At 36.8% G+C, this 19,321-nt stretch overlaps 1 protein-coding gene across 2 annotated transcripts in view; it reads right to left on the bottom strand.

Annotated features, from left to right (window-relative positions):
• Nucleotides 1-19,321, bottom strand: part of BMPR2 (bone morphogenetic protein receptor type 2) — a 205,605-nt gene that overhangs the window by 7,625 nt on the left and 178,659 nt on the right. For both annotated transcript variants that reach the window (XM_004764180.3, XM_013062270.2), the window contains 2 exons: nucleotides 4,829-5,001; nucleotides 1,221-2,500 (listed from right to left, as the gene is read on the bottom strand). In XM_004764180.3, coding sequence (XP_004764237.2) covers nucleotides 1,221-2,500; nucleotides 4,829-5,001 — 1,453 coding nt within the window. The remainder of the gene's footprint in view (nucleotides 1-1,220; nucleotides 2,501-4,828; nucleotides 5,002-19,321) is intronic.

Here is a 19,321-nt window from a genome sequence, read left to right as displayed (position 1 = left end):
CGAATCGTTTTCATAACTGGTTGGATTATTCTATTGGGCAAGCAAAAACAGAAGAGAAAATTGGAAGTTTTCAGCTGTATTCTCAAATTCTCTCCTTGTTGGTAGTGTTCCTAACTTGGCAAAATGCATTTAATCATTCTACTTAATGTTCAAAGCAGATTAAAGGTACATGGCATATAATATTTTCAGAAGAATGATATAAATACTATAGTATTAATTTTCTGGTAATTTCCCCTTCCCACAACTGACAAGACATTTTATTGCTGTGGAGCCCTGCTATAGGGTGTATCAATTGGCCTATAATACAAGCCACTCAAACAAGGGGATAGATTCTACTGATTTTTTTCTTTTTTTAAGTAAACTCTAGGCCCACATGGAGCTCAAACCCATATGCCAAGATCAAGTTGCATGCTCCACTGACTGAGCTAGCTAGGTGCCCCCTACTGATTAATTTCTGAGAGCCAAATCCCTTTAGGCCATTTTGTAGTCCTTGACAACAACCATAAAACATGACTCCTTTCTTTCCATAAAGTGCTGTCAGCCTAAAAGAGAAATCACTTGTATAATGATGACTATTAAAGATTTTGGTGTGCTGTCTTGTGTTATAATCCCTTTGGTGCTAGAAACCATGTATCAAGTTATCTGTTTAGGGGACCTGTGGCAAGATGCCATAGGCAGGCAGGAGGAGGCTCAACACATAACTCTTGGACAAGATGATACTAAAAAAAACAAAAAATCCCCCCAAGACCAAGAACTTCAGTTTAAAAAAAAAAGATTTTTTTCTGAATTTTCTCCAGATTTTAAAGATTTAAGGTTAGTCTGATAAAACAGATATTAAAACATAACAGATATTAAAATACTCAACAAGTGTTTCAAAGTTCTACTGACATCATTTTACCTGGAGCTTTCAAACTCGTATTTACTTAGTTTCAACCATTCACAGTAAGTACATGAATTGCATTATGAACCAGCAGCTATGTAAGGCATGTGTTAAAGTTGTTTTTAAGTTCTGACTGTTGTGACATTGACTATCAACAACAAAAATTACTTTTTTTCTTTACAACAGTCTGATTACTTTTGAGTCCAACCAAGTGGCTTACCATGTTTCCAAAAGCGGTAAAAATAAGTAACTGCAAGTTGAAAACGCAATTTAATTTTATCTAAGTAATTAAACGGTCCCAAAAGACAAGCAGGAGAGAGTAAATGATCCCTTCACTTACACTGCAAACCACTGCCATCAAGGACATTTGTGGCTGAAAGATCCAGAGAATTAGGCCTCTGTGCTTTTCTGGGTTTTGGTGGTCCAGGATCTGCTACTGTGCTTGGAACACCCTGTGTAGGAACATCTTGCTCTGAACACGGATTACTGTTGTTGTTATTGGAATTAGTTCGGCCACCTTCCAGTGGCCGATCCCTCCTGTCCACAAGACGATCGAGAACACCTTCGTCATGGCCAGCCTGTTGCTCTCGTCTCAGTAAAGGTTCATGCTCATCAGGACTGGAATTAATATTCAGTCGGGTATCCTCACTAATGAATTGATTCTGCAGCATTTCTTGGCCCCTGTGTGCCACTGTGTTGGCTGTCTGGCCAGACGGTACTGCCCCATTAACATACTGGGTAGTGGCAGTATGGGAGTTAACAGTGTGGTTTCTACCTGCCACACCATTCATGGTGACTGTCACCACATGAGGTTCCGCAGCATTGATGGTATTCATCTTGGCCACTCCAGTTTCTACTTGTTTCAAGTTTGATTTGTGCTTGCTGCCAAATTTCAGCCGGGGCTCCTTTGTTGAATTTTTGGTGTTTAAAGGCAAACTAGTAGGTCTCTTAGGAAGGTTTTGTTGCTTGGGCAAAGGATAGATCTGAGCAGGTGGAACATCTGGAATTAAACACGCCTGGCCATTTGCAGCTTGTGTGAAGTCCTGCTGTCCAGTTGCTTCTACTGCAAGTTTTATGAGTGGGTAAAGCAAGCTAGAACTGGTGCTGCTCAGTGGGTCTGGCCCACTGAACTGTTTAAGAGAATGCTCCATGAGATTCTCATCAGAACTTTCCTTGAGGTTCTTATCAACTTCTTTTGGGTCCAGCTTGTTGGTCTCCAAGTCTTCTTCCGTAAGTTGTAAGCAGACAGGGGTTGGCCCAATGGGCTGTGAAACACTGGTGGCATGCAGATTTGTTTCATCTGAGTATGGTATCTCAGATATAGTGGTCATGCCAGTGCTTGGAGTGAGGCCAGTGGTGTTTGTGGTGGTTGTGTTGGTGGACAGGCTGGTGACGCTTGTTTCAGGGCTGGGGATTCGAGCTTGTGCTTGCTGCCGTTCATAGTTGATTGAATTTCGGTTCTTTTCCCCTATAGTCAAAGGTGTGCTAGACATCGAATGTTCGGAGGAAATATTCTTCACAATGCTGTCAGTATGATGGATAGAGTCTTCAATGTATGAGGAAGAAGAATAATCTGGATAAGGGCCAATCTTTGGCACACGCCTATTGTGTGACAGGTTGCTTAAAGAAAGAAAAAAAGTGCCACACTGAGAATGTACACTTATGGCAAACTGACCCTCCAAGTTTAAAACCACTGATTTTAAAGGATGAACTGCTTTTTATTTTGTTCCTAACCACACTGCCCTAGAGATAATGTAAAAATTCTGATCACACAATTAAGTGTCAATTAATAACTTGCTAAATGCTAGTTGGTTTTTTTTTTAAAAGATATCATTTATTTATTTGAGGGAGAGAGAGCACACAAGAGAGAGAGAGCAAGAGTTGAAGAGAGGGGCAGAGGGAGAGAGAGAAGCAGACTCCCCACTGAGCACAGAGCCCAGTGAGGCTCAATCCCAGGACCCTGAGCCAAATGCAGACACTTAATCAAATGAGCCACCCAGGTGCCCCTAAATGCTAGTTTTATATGAAATAAGACTACTGAAAACCTAGTGGATCTAGATATGTTTTTTATGGATGTTCATTATTTCGGTTTATAAGAGTTAATTTAAAAAATCTCCCCTATAGCTTTGTAACATTACCAAATACATCTTTATGAACTGTATACTTGCACAACCAGATATAAAGATTCATGAGAGGAGGAGCCACTATATGCTTCTTTTGTACTCCTACAATCCTAGATACATAGTGGCAACTCAATAAATACTTTACCAATTAAGTTACAACAGCCAAATGGTAAAAAGAATATAAGCTTTTAGGCTCTTCCAAAGTGCTTCCATGCTTCCATTAAGAGGAAGTCTAGCAATGGAATGTACCTTTCTGGGGGCAAATTGAGCCATATCAATGAAACTTCTACAGACTACGAGTATAAGACAGAGTGTGACATTCAGATAAAGGAACAATTCAGAACTACTCTCCAGTTATCAAGAGTTCTTCACAGTCCTTATCATACCTTGAGAGGGATGGTTCTTAAGCATCACACTAAATATATTTAGGTCATTTAAAATAAAGGCAGGAAAAAAATAAAATAAAGGCAGGGATAGCTTTAACTAAACAATGGGAATATTATTAGATACAAGTATTAGGAGAAAAGCAGCAGCTCAAGGAGAATGACAGGAGGGTGAAGAATAAAAAAAGTAGTTGTATAGTGCATGATTTCAGGGAAACTATTTAGAAATGACTATGGACATGAGAAACAGCATGGAAAAACACAGAGCTGAAGGACTTAGGGGCTGAAAAATGGTCAATACAAGGGAGGGTCCCATCAAAGATTTCTTACCATTTAGAAAAAGTTTAAAAGTACTCAGAGTTAAAAGTAACTTATGCCTGAGAGAGGTACAAATAACATGCTAGAGCACAGAGAAAATACAGAGATCAGGGGAGACAGAAGCAGAAGACTATCCTCAAGTGGCACAAAGTACGAAAATTTGAATTTAGGATTGCGAGTCTTTACCTTCCTTGACTTGCTGAAATATCAGGGATAAGGGTTCACCTGCTGAAGCTAATTCAGTCCAAACATAAGTAGTGTAAACCCAATTTTGGTCTATAGTTTATAACACAAATTGCTCTAAAAAATTAGAATAGAAAATAGCAAAAAAAATAATTCAATAATCAAGTATGGTTTTATCTCAATTTTCTCTGGTAACTCTTTCCTGGGTGCTTTTCTGAAAAATTTTAACATGTATGTAATAAAATGACAAATTTGGGGGAAAACATTCCCCCAAACATGCAAGAAAGAAACATAGGTTACCATTATCTGAAAGTTGCAATTTTTTAAAGGAATTTTTAAAAAAGCCCTTTTATTTAGAATGAAAGATCATAATTTAACAAAGAAATGTCTCATAAAGTAATATTTATGATGGGATAGAAAAACCTAACGAATTGCTTTCATGTTAAGTAGTAGTAAGATATTCTATAAACAAAAGAACATTGGATAGGAAGACTGAATCTTGGTCTCTAGTGAAACAGTGGTTAAATAGCCAATTTCATAGTTCTATTCTCCCTAAAAATAAATAAGTAAATAAAAAGTAAGAGAAAGAAATAATGGCAACAAATGATAAATGAGACAATATAAGCAGAAGTGCTTATAAACTTTTGGAACCATGAGGATGTTTTGCCTTTATTATTTTAGGGAAGTAGGAGCATTAATAAAGACTAACCTCTTTTTACTATATCTTGAGATATCAAAATATCACAAATTCCATCTTGCACTTATGCCAAACAAAAATCTCTAGCAAAAAATGGGCATATTGAAAAAAATACCACAATGTTAGATTGTATGAATTAATCATTGTCTTTTTAGACTGGCTTAATAGTATTTCTTCCCTAATCTCTGTTTAGTCTCAGTTTTCAATACTGGCTGATGAATGTCAAACCCCTCCAAGGTCTTACCGCTCATTCTGCATAGCAGTAGACATGGGATTGACTGTTGGGCTCACAGATTTGTTTCTTTCCCATATCATCATAAGTTCAGCCATTCGCTCCTCAGCACACTGTGCAGTAAGCCGAGCCTCCGCATCCTGGTCCCAACAGTCTTCGATTGTCTCCTTGAGTGACCTCACTGCCTATAATAAAGTACATGTCAAAAAGTATATCTTTAACAAAAAAAAACAACTAAGATTTTTAGTGACATGAAGTAAAAGAAAAATCAATTATCTTTAACCAATATTTTATACAGCTATAATAAAATATTTTAGACTTCAGAGATTTGTAAAACGTCATTTTTCTTAAAAGATGAGGAACTTAATGTAAGCAAACAAGGAAGGTTTAACTTAACTCCTAAAGAATTAGCCATAAATGTGAAAAAGTTATGTGGTTCATCAAGGTCACAGGTTTCTGACATTGTTCCTTGTTATTTCTAGCAAAAGCCACTAATTCCACTTAAAAAATGAGTTTTGAGTTTGATGGAATTTTGGCACCAGGCTATCTTCAATCTCTACGTTAGCTTTTTTACACCTGGTAAAGAGTACTTCACTCATACTGTGAAGTTTAAAGACTTGGCGTTTTCTTTTTCTTTAAACTAATTTCAGGGCGCCTGGGTGGCTCAGTGGGTTAAGCCGCTGCCTTCGGCTCAGGTCATGATCTCAGGGTCCTGGGATCGAGGCCCACGTCGGGCTCTCTGCTCAGCGGGAAGCCTGCTTCTCTCTCTCTCTCTCTCTCTGCCTTCCTCTCCATCTACTTGTGATTTCTCTCTGTCAAATAAATAAATAAAATCTTTAAAAAAAAAAAAAATAAAAAAATAAACTAATTTCAGTGATAGTATCAAAAACGGTCTATTCTGTAGTATTCATCTTTATCAGCAATGAACAATAGTCTCCCTTTTGGGGAAAGTTGGTTTGAACTTCCTTTTTTAAAAACAGATTTCACAAACTGTCATCCAGAATCCTTTCAGACTTGTTTTTTTTGACTTGTGTTTATTAGGCTTCAGAGCTTTTTGCTGCAGATATTCACAGTTCTTGCACTTTTAAAATGCTTTCAAAAAAATTAAGATGAGGGTTACCAGATCTAAAAAATAATGTAGAATAGCACTTAATTTTAATGTTTTAGATAACTGACAAATCATTTTTAGTATGTATTCCATGCAATGCTTAATCTGGGCATTTTATCTTACATGCCTATTTTAAGCTAAAATCCTTGTTAGCTTTCTTAGCACTATTTTTAGTGTTTTCCTAATAATTTGTGTTCTCTAACAAAAAAATCTTAACCTGCAGGAAATCTGATGGTGTTTGTTGTGGGCATATGCTAAATCAATACCCACACCATGGCCCACCCTTGATACCATCTTTCTTGCTCCCTTAGCTCTTAAGCTGCCTGCCTCAGTGTGGCAATGCTGGTTCCCCAATTCTGACCACAGCACAAATCCAAAATATATCTTTTTAAAGATTTATTTATTTATTTGACAGAGAGAGATCACAAGTAAGCGGAGAGGCAGGCAGAGAGACAGGAAGAGAAGCAGGCTCCCTGCTGAGCAGAGAGCCCGATGCGGGACTCGATCCCAGGACCCTGGGATCATGACCTGAGCTGAAGGCAGTGGCTTAACCCACTGAGCCACCCAGTTGCCCCCAAAATATATCTTTTAAGGCTGAAATTTACACTGATTAAAAAAAAAAAAGATTTTATTTATTTGACAGAGATCACAAGTAGGCAGAGAGGCAGGCAGGTGGGGGTGGGTAGGGGGGGAAGCAGGCTCTTTGCTGAGCAGAGAGCCCGATGAGGGGCTCGATCCCAGGACCCTGGGATCATGACCTGAGCCGAAGGTAGAGGCTTTAGCCCACTGAGCCACCCAGGTGCACCTACACTGATTTTTTAGAAGATTTATTTACTTATTTGAGGGGGTGAGGAGCAGAGGGAAAGAGAGAGAGAGTGTGAAGCAGGCTCCACACTAACGGTAGCGCCCATGGTGGGGCTTGATCTCATGACCTTGAGATCATGACCTGAGCCAAAATCAAGAGCTGGATGCTTAACTGACTGTGCCACCCAGGTGCCCCTACACTGAATTTTGGAATCTATTTGAATATATGTTCCAGGCTCTGACTTTTGAGTAAAAATTAAAATTAAAACAACAGATATAGATATCAATTAATAATCCTCTCATTAAATAATCATCTACCTATTTCTCAAAAATTGGAAGAACCTGAAGAATAGATAGTGATCATCTGGAGTTTAAGGAAAACTACCCTCCTGAGGTAGAAGTTTGGTGTTTATGTTAGAAGTACAATTGAATCTGTTATTTATGGTAGTCATGTTCTACAAAGTTGCAGTAAATGCTGAATTAGTGAACACTGAACCATTTCTCCTAGGGGAAATATAAGGTTATGTTCCTGTGAGCCTCTGGCCACAACATTTTTGTCAACTGATCAATACATAATCTTGTTTTATTTGTTTTTCTGTTTAAAGATACCTTTAAAAATAGGTATTAATTTTATTAACTGTGCTCATGACCAACAGCATTCTACATCCCCTAACAAAGTAAATCTAGCACATTTTTTCCTTCTTCAAAAGGCATATCACAGCCTTCCAGTGCTTATGAACACTACTCAGACCTTTAGCACTACACCTGGGAGCTATTTTAAACCAGAAATCACTAACAAAATGCCCCTAAATTGTGAGAAATACACAAAATAGCAAAAAGGACATCTGTTTATAGTGTAAGAGATGAAACAAAAAGGCAGAGGACCTGTTGGCCTCAGTTGGAAACATGTATATCCGGTGACTAAAGTTTTTCGCTACTCTGTATATCCATGAATGATCATAAAAGCATTCAGAATATTGGCTTTGGGATTACAAATCAATTTTAGCAAGAAGTCGAATTCCAAATACGAAATCCATCAACATGAGAAAAAACTATATGTAATGGATTTAAAACTGACTCGGATTTGAAAATAACAGAGGGAATTCAGTAATCAGCAATTTTTTTTTTTAAATAAATACACCTCTAAAAATAGTTACACATTTACCTTACTGGATTTTGATATTGGTTTGATAAAATGAACTGGTCTTTCAATTTTGAAACAATTTCAAAAAATTTTTAATAAATATATTTAATGTTCCAATGGCAGCATAATTATAGATGCTATCTAACACTTCTTATCTTTCATGGATTTGACATTTTAGAAGATTATAGGCCAGTTACTCTTTTTAAAAGGATTTATTTATTATTTGTGGGAGAAAGCAAGAGAGTGGGGCTGGGGGGAGGGAAGGACAAAGGGAGCAAGAGAGAAAGAGTCTCAAGCAGACTTCTGCTGAGCATGAGTCCCCATGTGGGGGCTCAATCCCACAAATCTGAGATCATGACCAGAGCCGAAATCAACAGTCAGACGTTTAACCAACTGAACCACCCAAGGGCCCCAGCCAGTTACTTTTTAGAATCTCAATTTAATGATATTTCTTCATGGTTAGATTCACGATTTGAAACTTTGGCAGAAAAATCACAAAAGAGATGCTGTGTTCTTTTTGTCCTTTTCTTTCTTTCTTTCTCCCTCTCTCTCCTTCCTTCCTTTCTTCCTTCTGTCCTTCCCTCTTTTTCTTTCTTTTTAAGATTTTATTTATCTACTTGTCAGAGAGAGAAAGAGAGAGCAAAAGCAGGAGGAGCAGCAGGCAGAGGGAGAAGCAGGCTCCTGCTGAACAAGGAGCCTGATAAAAGAACTTGAGCCCAGGACCCTGGGATCATGACCTAAGCCAAATGCAGATGCTTAACAACTGAGCCACCCAGGCGTCCCTACAGATGCTGTGTTCTTCTCACTGCATTCTCAAGTGGCTCACAATTTTGATTTGTCTCATTACTAGTGAAGTTAACCTTGATCACATGTCTGAGTTGGTGCCTGCCAGGTTTCTCTACTATAAAGTTTTATTTTCCCCTTTTATACTCAATCAGGTTTTTTTTTTTTTTTAAGACTTTAATCAGTGTTTTTGGAGTGGAGGAAATACTTAAAGTCTTCATAAATATATTATTCTCTATTCATCTTTTTACCCACTAGTTTTAGTATCTTTTGATGCTTCTTCGCTGAACAAGACATTTAAAAAATGATAGTAAATGCATAATAGAAATATGGACAAAGGGCACATAAACAAGAAGTGCAAATTCCTAATAAAATATGCAAAGATGCTTAATCTTACTATGTTGAGGCAGTATAGTATAGTAGTTAAGAATATTAGTTCCAGGATGCCTGTGTGGCTCAGTGGGTTAAAGCCTCAGCCTTCGGCTCGGGTCATGACCCTGGGGTCCTGAGATCGAGTCCCGCATGGGGCTCTCTGCTCAGCGGGGACCCTGCTTCCTCCTCTCTCTCTGCCTGCCTCTCCGCCTACTTGTGATCTTTGTCTGTCAAATAAATAAATAAAATCTTAAAAAAAAAAAGAATATTAGTTCCAGTTTCGTAGCAAGAGTGCCAATTAAGAACCTGGCTTCCAATCTTGGTTCTAGTACTTACTAGCTGCAAATTGAAACAAGATCCATTTCTACCTATCGCATTAAGAAAGATCAAAATATTTTTATAATACAAAGTGTTGGTGATGGGAAAGCAGGCACTTATACTATTGTCAGGAGTGTCCTCAATTTGGAGGGTAATCTATCAATAACAAATTATAAATGTATTTATTTACCCTTTGAGTCAGCAATACTACTTCTGAGAATTTATTCCTCAAACACATTTATATATTTGTAGAAAAATGTGTGTATAAGATGTTCATTGCAGTATCATTTTTAACAGCAAAAGCTACTACCCACATGTCCTCTAATAGGGATCTGGCTAAAAACTTGCCGTGTAATGGATACCATATAGAATGAAAAGAATTAGGAAGATGTAGGGGCTCCTGGGTGGCTCAGTGGGTTAAAGAATTAGGAAGATGTATATGTTTCCAATTGCTAAGTAGAAATTGTAAGGTGAGTGGATGTAGTAATTCCCATCTATAAATTAGAAAGGGATATAAAAACGTATAGTCATGTAATCCACAGAAATTTCTAAAGCCTACAGAAGGAATGCAATAGTGGTTGTTTTCTTGGAGGGACTTTTATGTCTGGGGACAGCATATTTTTTGAACCGCTAAAAATAATTTTTTATTATTTGAACTCTGAATTTTAACCACATACATTTAATAAATTTTTTGAATAGGTAATATATGTATGTGTCAATAAATTCAAAATGTCAGAAAAAGAATACAATCTCCCTTCCATTCTTATCCACCAACCACCCATTTCCCCCATCTATAGGCAACCAATGTTACCAATTTCTTGGGTATTCTTTCACAGAAACTTTATTACCTTTTTATTCAAACACATACCCGTCATATACCACTCACACAGATCTACACATTCATATTCTTTATTACTAAACATGAAGTGCAACACAATGAAGTGTACACACTGAAATCTTTCTAAAACAAAGATTTAGATGCCTTTCCACACAAAACTGAAGAGACCCTTTCCTTTCCAAAATAGAGCACCTATTCACCAACTGCCCGGAAGAGCTCAGAAACACCAAAATCCAAGCAGCTAAAATTTGTATAGTGGCTGTTTTCTGTATCTGGAGCAAAGAGAGACACTGAATGAAGCTATATTGGTTACTTTTCATTATACAGTTGGAAAATAATTTGTAAAAATACTTTTTCAAAAAGAGATCCCACCTCTACCCACTCTCACCCCTGCCAAAATAAGACATTGACCAAGGCACTGTCCTGGACGATGAATAAAATTTGGTAAACAGAAACTCTACCTCTGAGAAGTTTCTATATTTAAGACTGAATCATTGTTGACACATAATAATAGTTAACAACTGTTGAGTTCTTACTATGTACTAGACTGTGTTCTAATTCACTTAATTCTTATTTGAGGTACTATTATCATTCTCACTTTTCATATGCAGGAAAAGAGGCTCAGAGGAAAAATTAGAGCACATAGCTAATAAATGGCAAAACTAAGATCATAGCCCAGGCAGCAGAGCTCTACAGTTTATACATTATCCTACGATGACTGGCTCTAAACTATGCTGACAGAACACAGCCAGTTCCCAGTGGATAAATGGGTTCTATTATAGAAGTTGTAACTTGATCATTTTTTTGAGAAAAATCTATTATAAGTTACAAACAAAGTTAAAATAGTGGTTATTAAATCATTTATATAAGATTTAGAAGTAAATTAATATGAAATAGGGAAAAGGGAAAATTAGAAAAATAGCTGAGAATTTAGAGAGGTTGACTATACATGGAGTTCTGAGGGTCCTAAAAATAATGATTTGGTCATAGAATGTTGACCTAGAAGTAAAGCAATGATGAATATCCCAGAATAAGTAAAAAAGGAGATAAGAGAAAATTAAGGAAATAAACTGTATAGAAACAGGAAGATTAAGTCACCAATGGGGAGTTAGTTTAAAATCTTTAAACAAATATTAAGAAAGGATTTGACAATTTTGATGAAATGGACAAATTCCTTCAAAGATATAAACTGTCAAAGCTGACTTAAAAAAAAAAAAAAACAGATGATTTGAATAGTTCCTGTATCTATAAATTTATAGTTTAAAACTTTCCCACAAAGAAAAATCCAGGCCCCAGTGGTTTCACTATTGAATTCTACCAAACATTCAAGAAGGAGATAATGCCAATTCTATTCAGAAAATCAAAGAGTAAAGGGTATTTCCCAACTAACTGTATGAGGACATTAGTGAAGACACCAGAAGAAGGAAACCAGGGGACATGCTCCCACAGAAATACAAAAATCCTGGTAAAAACTGTCAGAATCAACCTTACTGAAGCTCCGGAAGTTAGTCAAATGTTGAGAGCAACCAAGTAAAAATGTGAAGATAGAAGTCTGTGTTCCCCGTGTAGGAACCTGATTTCCAGAGGGAGGAAAATGATACTGTTCCCAAGGAATTATGTTGTCTGTTCTAACAGACAACAAAGAAGGGGGTCTGTCTTTATTCTGCCTAATTCAGAACTTTCTCAGAAAAGAGAAGTAGATATGACTAAGTGGAGAACATTCCTTGAAATCACTGAAAACCAAATGAACAAGTGTTATAGCCTGGGGCAAAATACAAAAATCGAACCACACAAAAGAAAAGCTGGAAGCGAGGGAGGAAAACCTAGGGTGTGAGACACTTTGGGGGAATGAGGGTTTTGAAAAACTGTATATACTGGGAAACCTAGAAAAGCCAAGCACTCATCCAGGGTGGGATGCATGCTCAAAGAAGACCATAAGTTTTCATAACTGGCTGGTTGTTAGGCTCAGCGCTAGCAGAAAGTGAAGGCTAAAGCAGAACTGTAAAGGGTCTGGATGAATGTTAAAGGAGGGCCCCAACACAAAGCCAAACTGCAAAGGCTTGGGGAGTATTTTAACTTTTTTTCTTTTGATTTCTTTTTGCTAATCAGAATATTCAGAATATCCAGTCTTAAAAAATCACAAAGCTTGCAAAAACCCAAGAATATATGGCCCATTCAATAGGAAAAAAGAAATGAAAGAAACTGTCCCTGAGGAAATTAAGATACTGGAGTTAGTACCAAAAGATTTAAATATGCTCAAAAGATGAAGGAAACCATGGACAAAGAATTAAAGGAAGTAGGAAAGCAGTTTTTCATCAACTGGAGAATACCAATAAAGAGATAAAAATTATAAAAAGGAGCCAGAAAGACACTTTGGAGCTTAAAAGTAAAAAAACTGAAATGAAAAATTCACTACAGTGATTCAAACAGCAGCTATGAACAGAAGAATTACCGAATGAGTGAAAAAATTATGCAGTATGAGGAACAGAAACAAACAAACAAACAAAAAATAATGAAGAAAGATAAACAGAGCCTAAAAGACTTGTGAGGCCATCAATCATTCCAAAATACACAGAATGGGAACCCCACAAGGAGATGAAAGAAAAAGGGGCAGAAAGAATATTTGAAAAAATAATGGTCCAAAAATTTCTAAATTTAATAATAGAAACAACACATCCAAGAAACTCAATAAACTCTATGTAGAATATACTCAAAAGGTTCTATCCTGAGACATACTGTAACCAAACTATAAAAAGCCAAAGATGAAGATTCTCGACAAAAGCAAAAGAGATGTGACTTGAAATGTACAAGGGATCTTAAATAAAAGTTAATAACCAATTTCTCATCAGAAACCATAGAAGCCAGAGGCAGGGACATGATATATTTAAAGTGCTGAAAGAAAACAAGTGGTAACCAAGAATTCTATTATCAAACAAATTATCCTTCAATAATGAAGGAGAAATTAAGACATTCTTATATAAACAATAGCTGAAGGGGCTTGTTGCTAGCAGATCTGCCCTATGAGAAATGCCAAAGGAGATCATTCAGGCTCAAGTGAAAGGGCATTAGACAATAACTTGAAGAAATGAAGAACACTGGTCAAAGAAACTAAACGTAGGTAAATATAAAAGCCAGTATAGGGTATTTTTGGTTTGTGACCCTTCTTTTTTTCAAATACAATTTAAGAGAAAAATGCATAAAACAATAATTAAGAATCTATATTAATATGATTCACTATTACTAAAATGTCAATTCTTCTCAAATTGATTTATAGATTTAATTTAATTTTAATAAAAATCCCAACAGGTTCAATGTAGAAATTGAAAAGCTGATTATAAAATTCATTGATTATAAAATGTAAAGAACATAGAACAGCCAAAACACTGTGAAAAGAACAAAGGCGGAGGACTAATGTTACCTGATTTCAAGACACAGTAAAATGCTGAAGTACTGGCAATGAGACAGACATATAGGTCAATGCAACAATAAAGAGTCCGGATATAGACCTACATACATACAGACAACGAATTTTTGACAAAGACTACAAAAGCAATTAATTAAATGGAGAAAAAGTAGTCTCTAAAAATAAATGGTAGGAAACAATTAGATATCCATATACAGAAGAATGAATATTGATCCATACCTCACACTATGCAAAAGATCCAAAAAATAAGATATAACAACCTCAAAATGGGTCATAGACCTATACAATTTCTAGAAGAAAATACAGACGATAATTTTTGTGACCTTAGGTTACACAAGGATTTCTAAAATATGAAACTAAAAATATATCCATGAAAGAAAAAACTGATAAATTGGGCTTCAGCAAAATTAAAACTCTCTGCCCTTATAAATATACTCTTAAGAGAATGACACAAGCCACAGTCTGGGAAGAAATATTTTTGAATCATATATCTGATAAGGGACTTGTATTCAGAATATATAAAGAGCTTCAAAACTTAACAGTAGGAAAACAATCCATTCAATTTAAAGTAGGCAAAAGACTTGAATAGACATGTCATCAAAGAAGGAAAAGGATGGCAAATAAGCAAATGAAAAGATGCTAAATATTATTAGTCATCAGGGAAATGTAAATTAAAACCATAATCAGATACTATTGCACACTTATTAGAATATCTAAAATTAAAAAGCATGTTCATACTGAGTATTGGCAAGGATGTAGAGGAACTGAAACTCTCATATACTCTTGGTGGGAATGTAAAATGGTACAGTCACTTCGGAAAAATGTTTGGCACTTTCTTAAAAAGTTACACAGACATGTAACAGGATGCACCCGTTCTACTCTTAGGTATTTACTCAAGAGAATGAAAGCAGATGTCCATACAAAGACTTGCACATGGAAGTTCATAAGAGCTTTACTTCTGGTATCCAAAAACTGGAAACAATCCAAATATTCATCACCAAGTGAAGGGTAACCAGTTGAAGCATTCAAAAGAATTGTTCCATTCAAAGGAATGTTACTCAGCAATAAAAAGGAATAAACTACTGAAATACATATCAACATGAATGAATCTGAAAATGATTAAACTATGTGGAAGAAGCCAGATAAAAATAGTACATACTGTATGGTTCCATTTATATAAAATTCTAGAAAAGGTATACAAATCATTAGTGACAGAAAGCAGATAAGTAGTTGCCTGGGGATTCATGGAGAAAAGAAAGAGGCAAGAAGAAGCAACTACAAAAGGACAAAAGAGAAATTTAGAGGGTAACTGACATGTTCATAATTATGACTATAGTGATGGTTTTATGGGTATATACATATTCCAAAACCTAAAAATTATGTATCATTAATATGTGCAGTTTAATCCATATCAAGTATATCTCTTTCAAATGTTAAAATTTTTTGAGGGGAGAAAATAAGATTAAGAAAATTATAAATATTTGGGTAAAATCAGATGAGTGCTTCAACAAGGGACTCTAACTGCATATATACAAATAATGATATCCAACATTTGGGTAAATGAGATAAAGGGGATATCATTCAAAACATTGATGAAGAAAGATAAGCAGGAAAAAAATGGGAAAAAAGACAAGAAATTTAAAAAATCTTCCTTCTGTAATGACAGAAAAATGGAAGTGGGTGCTCATGAATGGATTATGAAATGAGTTTAGTGGGTTGAGAACCAACATTTAAAACAAATAACTACACCAGTCTCCCCAAAATGAAATACTCTAGATTAGAATAGCAAATAAGAGAACACAGAGTACATAGTAAGGTTAAGTATTAACCTAAAGACACTATATCATGATGTATACTTGCATTTCCTAGTGTAGGCCGTATGAGAAAAAAAAGCATGGAAAATGTTGAATTCTAGACCACAGCAAGTTTGCTGATTTGTCAAGAAGAGAAATATAAAAACTGAAATAAATGTGAAAAAAAGAAGGGATAGCTTTTGGAACATATAGTACATTTTAGAAGACTAGATTAAATGGGGTGGAGAAAGTAGAGACTGGAGGAGGGAAAAAAAACAACTGAGAAAGTTTCACACTTTTTTTTTTTTTTTAAGATTTTATTTATCTATTTGACAGAAAGAGATACAGCTAGAGAGGGAACACAAGCGGGGGCAGTGGGAGAGGGAGAAGCAGGCTTCCTACAGAGCAGGGAGCCCAATGTGGGACTCTATCCCAGGATCAAGTCATGGGATCATGACTTGAACTTAAGGCAGACACTTAACGACTGAGCCACCCAGATGCCCCAGTTTCAAACTTTTACATGACAATATATTTAGATAAAACTGTTGAGCAAGAGAAGTTATGCAGAACTAAGACTAAGGATTAAAGATAAACCAGACAAATGATTTCAAGAGGGGAAAGAGAACAAGCCACTATTCAAGACAGATTAAGAAATGGAAGTTAAAAATTTAGAAAAGGGGGATGCCTGGGTGGCTCAGTTGGCTGTGTCTGCCTTCAGCTTAGGTCATGCATGATCCCAGGGTCTTGGGATCCAGAACTACATCGGACTCCTTGCTCAGGTGGGAGCTTGCTTTTCCCTCTGCCTGCTGCTCCTGCTGCTTGTGCTCTCTCTCCGACAAATAAATAAATAAAATCTTAAAAAAAAATTTTGGAAAAGAATGAAACATGAAGAATGGTAGCGTAGTTGAACAAATTATACCTTAAAGTTTTAGATGTGAGACATAAAGCTATTTTAAAATTTATTTATTTGAGAGTAAGAGAGGGAAAGGGTGTGGGGGTGTGTTGGCAGATAGACAGGGAGAGGGAAACTCCAAGCAGATTCCATGCTGAGCATGGAACCCTATGCAAGACTCAATCTCATGACCCTGAGATCTCAACCTGAACTGAAACCAAGAGCTGACACCTAACTGACTGCACCATCCAAGCACCCTGGAAAAAAACTATTTTAAAAATAAAATTCATCTACAATTTTTTGTTATTCCAATTTAAACTGTGTGTACATATATGTAATTTTTACAACAGTTCATTTTTACTATAAATTCTGAAAGTACAGAGGGGGAAAAAAGAAAAAGTTATTCATGAATCAGATATTCAGAGATAGCTATGGTTAACATTTTCATGTATTTTCCTCAGACTATTGTCTGTTCTTTCATTTTTATCAGGAGACTATTCTTCCCCGTTTTATTGACTGATCTACGTTTTGAGTCCCTGGCAATTTTTTAAGAAAGATTTTATTTATTTATTGGACATAGAGAGAACACAAGCAGGTGGAACAGCAGAGAGAGGGAGAGGGAGAAGCAGGCTCCTGGTGAGCAGGAACCCTGATGTGGGTCTCAACCCCAGGGCCCTGGGATCATGACTTGCGCTGAAGGCAGCCACTTAACCAAATGAGCCACCCAGGCACCATCCCTGGCAGTTTTTAAAAACTAGTTTTTTGAGAAATGAAAGAGGGGAAGTGAGATGACATCAGGTCACAGGAGTTCAGGTAGATAGTCATCGAACCATTCCCAACACCTACCCACCCAACAGGAGATCAAAGAGAAGAAGAGCAGCAATTCTAGAAACAGAAAATTGACCACTTTCTTTAAAGTAGGACGTGCAAAGAAGTGAATCCGAAGCAATGGGAAGATAGACCGCAGGGCAAGGGGCTGGCTCCCAGCAACTGGTGGAGCAATGGAGCACAGAATCTGAATTTTTAGAAGTTTGTTCCACTAAGGGACATTGCTCCAGAGGCTAAGCGGGGCTGGAACCTTGTGGGGACAGTGTGGTCTCAGGTCCTGCGGAGTCACTGAAGGATTGGGGGTATCTGAGAGTAGCAGAGCTCGCAGGTATCAGAGCAGGGAAGCCAACTATAGAGACGGAGTTGAGGAGTGAGCTCTCAGCTAGAGTTCACCTTAACCTGTGATCTGAGGCACAGTCGGGCCACTGCTCTTTGAGCAGGGACCCCACAAGTGGCTGATCTGGGGAGACTCACCTTCCTTCTCTGGAGGCAGGAATCTGCTGGGTTTGGAGACTCCAAACCGGGCTGTGTGCCAGAGACAGAAATGCTGGGTCACAGGCTGGGTGACACAGAGGGTGGCCGGAGACCAGGGAGACAGGAAGGATTGACTGCATTTCTCTGAGAGCACACTGAGGAATGGGGCCCCGAGCTCTCGGCTCCTCTGGGCCAGTGACTGGGAGGCCGCCACTTTCATTCCCGTCCTCCAGAGCTCGAGGGAAACTGTTCAGGAAACAAAAGCTCCCGAGAGCGAACCTGAGCAGATAACTTAGCCTGACCCCTGACAAGGGTGGCACAATTCCACCGGGGCAAAGACATTTGAGAATCAAGGCAAGAGGCCCCTCCCCTAGAAGATCAGCAAGAAATCCAGCCAAGACCAGGCTCAGTGATCAAGGAGAACAGCAGAATTCCAGAGGAGGAGAAAGCAAAGCATGGAATTTATGGCTTTCTCCCCATGATTCTTTAGTCTTACAAAGTTAATTAAATTTCTTTAATTTTATTTTTTTCTTATTCTAAATTTTTAAAACTTTTCCTCTTTCCTCTTTTAATGTTTTTTAACTACTTTATCTTAAAAATACCTTTCTAAAAAAATCTTTTAAAACCTTCATTATTATAGTCATATTTTATCCTCCACTGTATCTAACTTTATTTTTTGTATACATATAAGTTTTTTTTGTATAAAAAATTTGGGGATACAATTTCATTCAATAGATCAAAATATGCCCTAAATCTAGCACAGGGCTTTGTTCTAGTCTCTAGCCTGAGCAAATTCTCTCCACTTTCTTTTTCCAACCAACATATCAATTCCTTTTTTAGATTTTTTTTAAAAATTTCCATCTTTATAGTCATATTTCATCCCTTCATCATGTTTACTCTTATTTTGGAATATATATATTATATATATATATATATATATAATATATATATATATTTATATATGCTTTACTTTCTTTAAAATTTTGGGAGGTACTTTCTTTTAAAAGACTAAAATACACCCAAAATCAAGTGGGTGGCTCTATTCTATTCACCAGTCTAATATATATATAATTTTTAAAATTTCTTTTTACCCCCTTTATTCTCCCCCCATTTGGGGTCTCTTTTGATTTGGTTAGCATACATTTTTCTGTGGTCTTTGCCACCCTTTTAGTATTTTATTCTCTCGTTCATATATTCTTATCTGCATATAATGACAAGACAGAAAAACTCACCACAAAAAAAAGAACAAGAGGCTGTACTGAAGGCTAGGACATTGGTAATATGTCAGATCTAGAGTTCAGAAAGACAGTTCTCAAGGTGCTAGTTGGGCTTGAAAAAGGTATGGAAGATATTAGGGAAATGCTGTCTGGAGAAATAAAAGCCCTTTCTGGAGAAATAAAAGAACTAAAATTTAACCAAGCTGAAATTAAAAAAGCTATTAATGAGATGCAATAAAAAATGGAGGCTCTTACTGCTAGGATAAATGAGGCAGAAGAGAGAATCACTGACAAAGAAGACCAAATGACAGAGAATAAAGAAGCTGAGCAAAAGAGAGACAAACAACTACTGGACCACGAGGGGAGAATTCAAGAGATAAGTGATACCATAAGGTGAAACAATATTACAATAATTGGGATTCCAGAAGAAGAAGAAAGAGAGAGGGGGGTAGAAGGTATATTGGAGTGAAGTATAGTGAAGAATTTCTCTAATATGGCAAAGGGAAGAAG

This window comes from Mustela putorius, unplaced genomic scaffold (genome assembly GCF_011764305.1).
Source record: "Mustela putorius furo isolate JIRA1106 unplaced genomic scaffold, ASM1176430v1.1 tig00000275_pilon_pilon_pilon, whole genome shotgun sequence".
Classification (NCBI taxonomy): Eukaryota; Metazoa; Chordata; class Mammalia; order Carnivora; family Mustelidae; genus Mustela; species Mustela putorius.
Note: the sequence above shows the minus strand (reverse complement) of the source record. Positions and strands in the feature narration are given on the sequence as shown.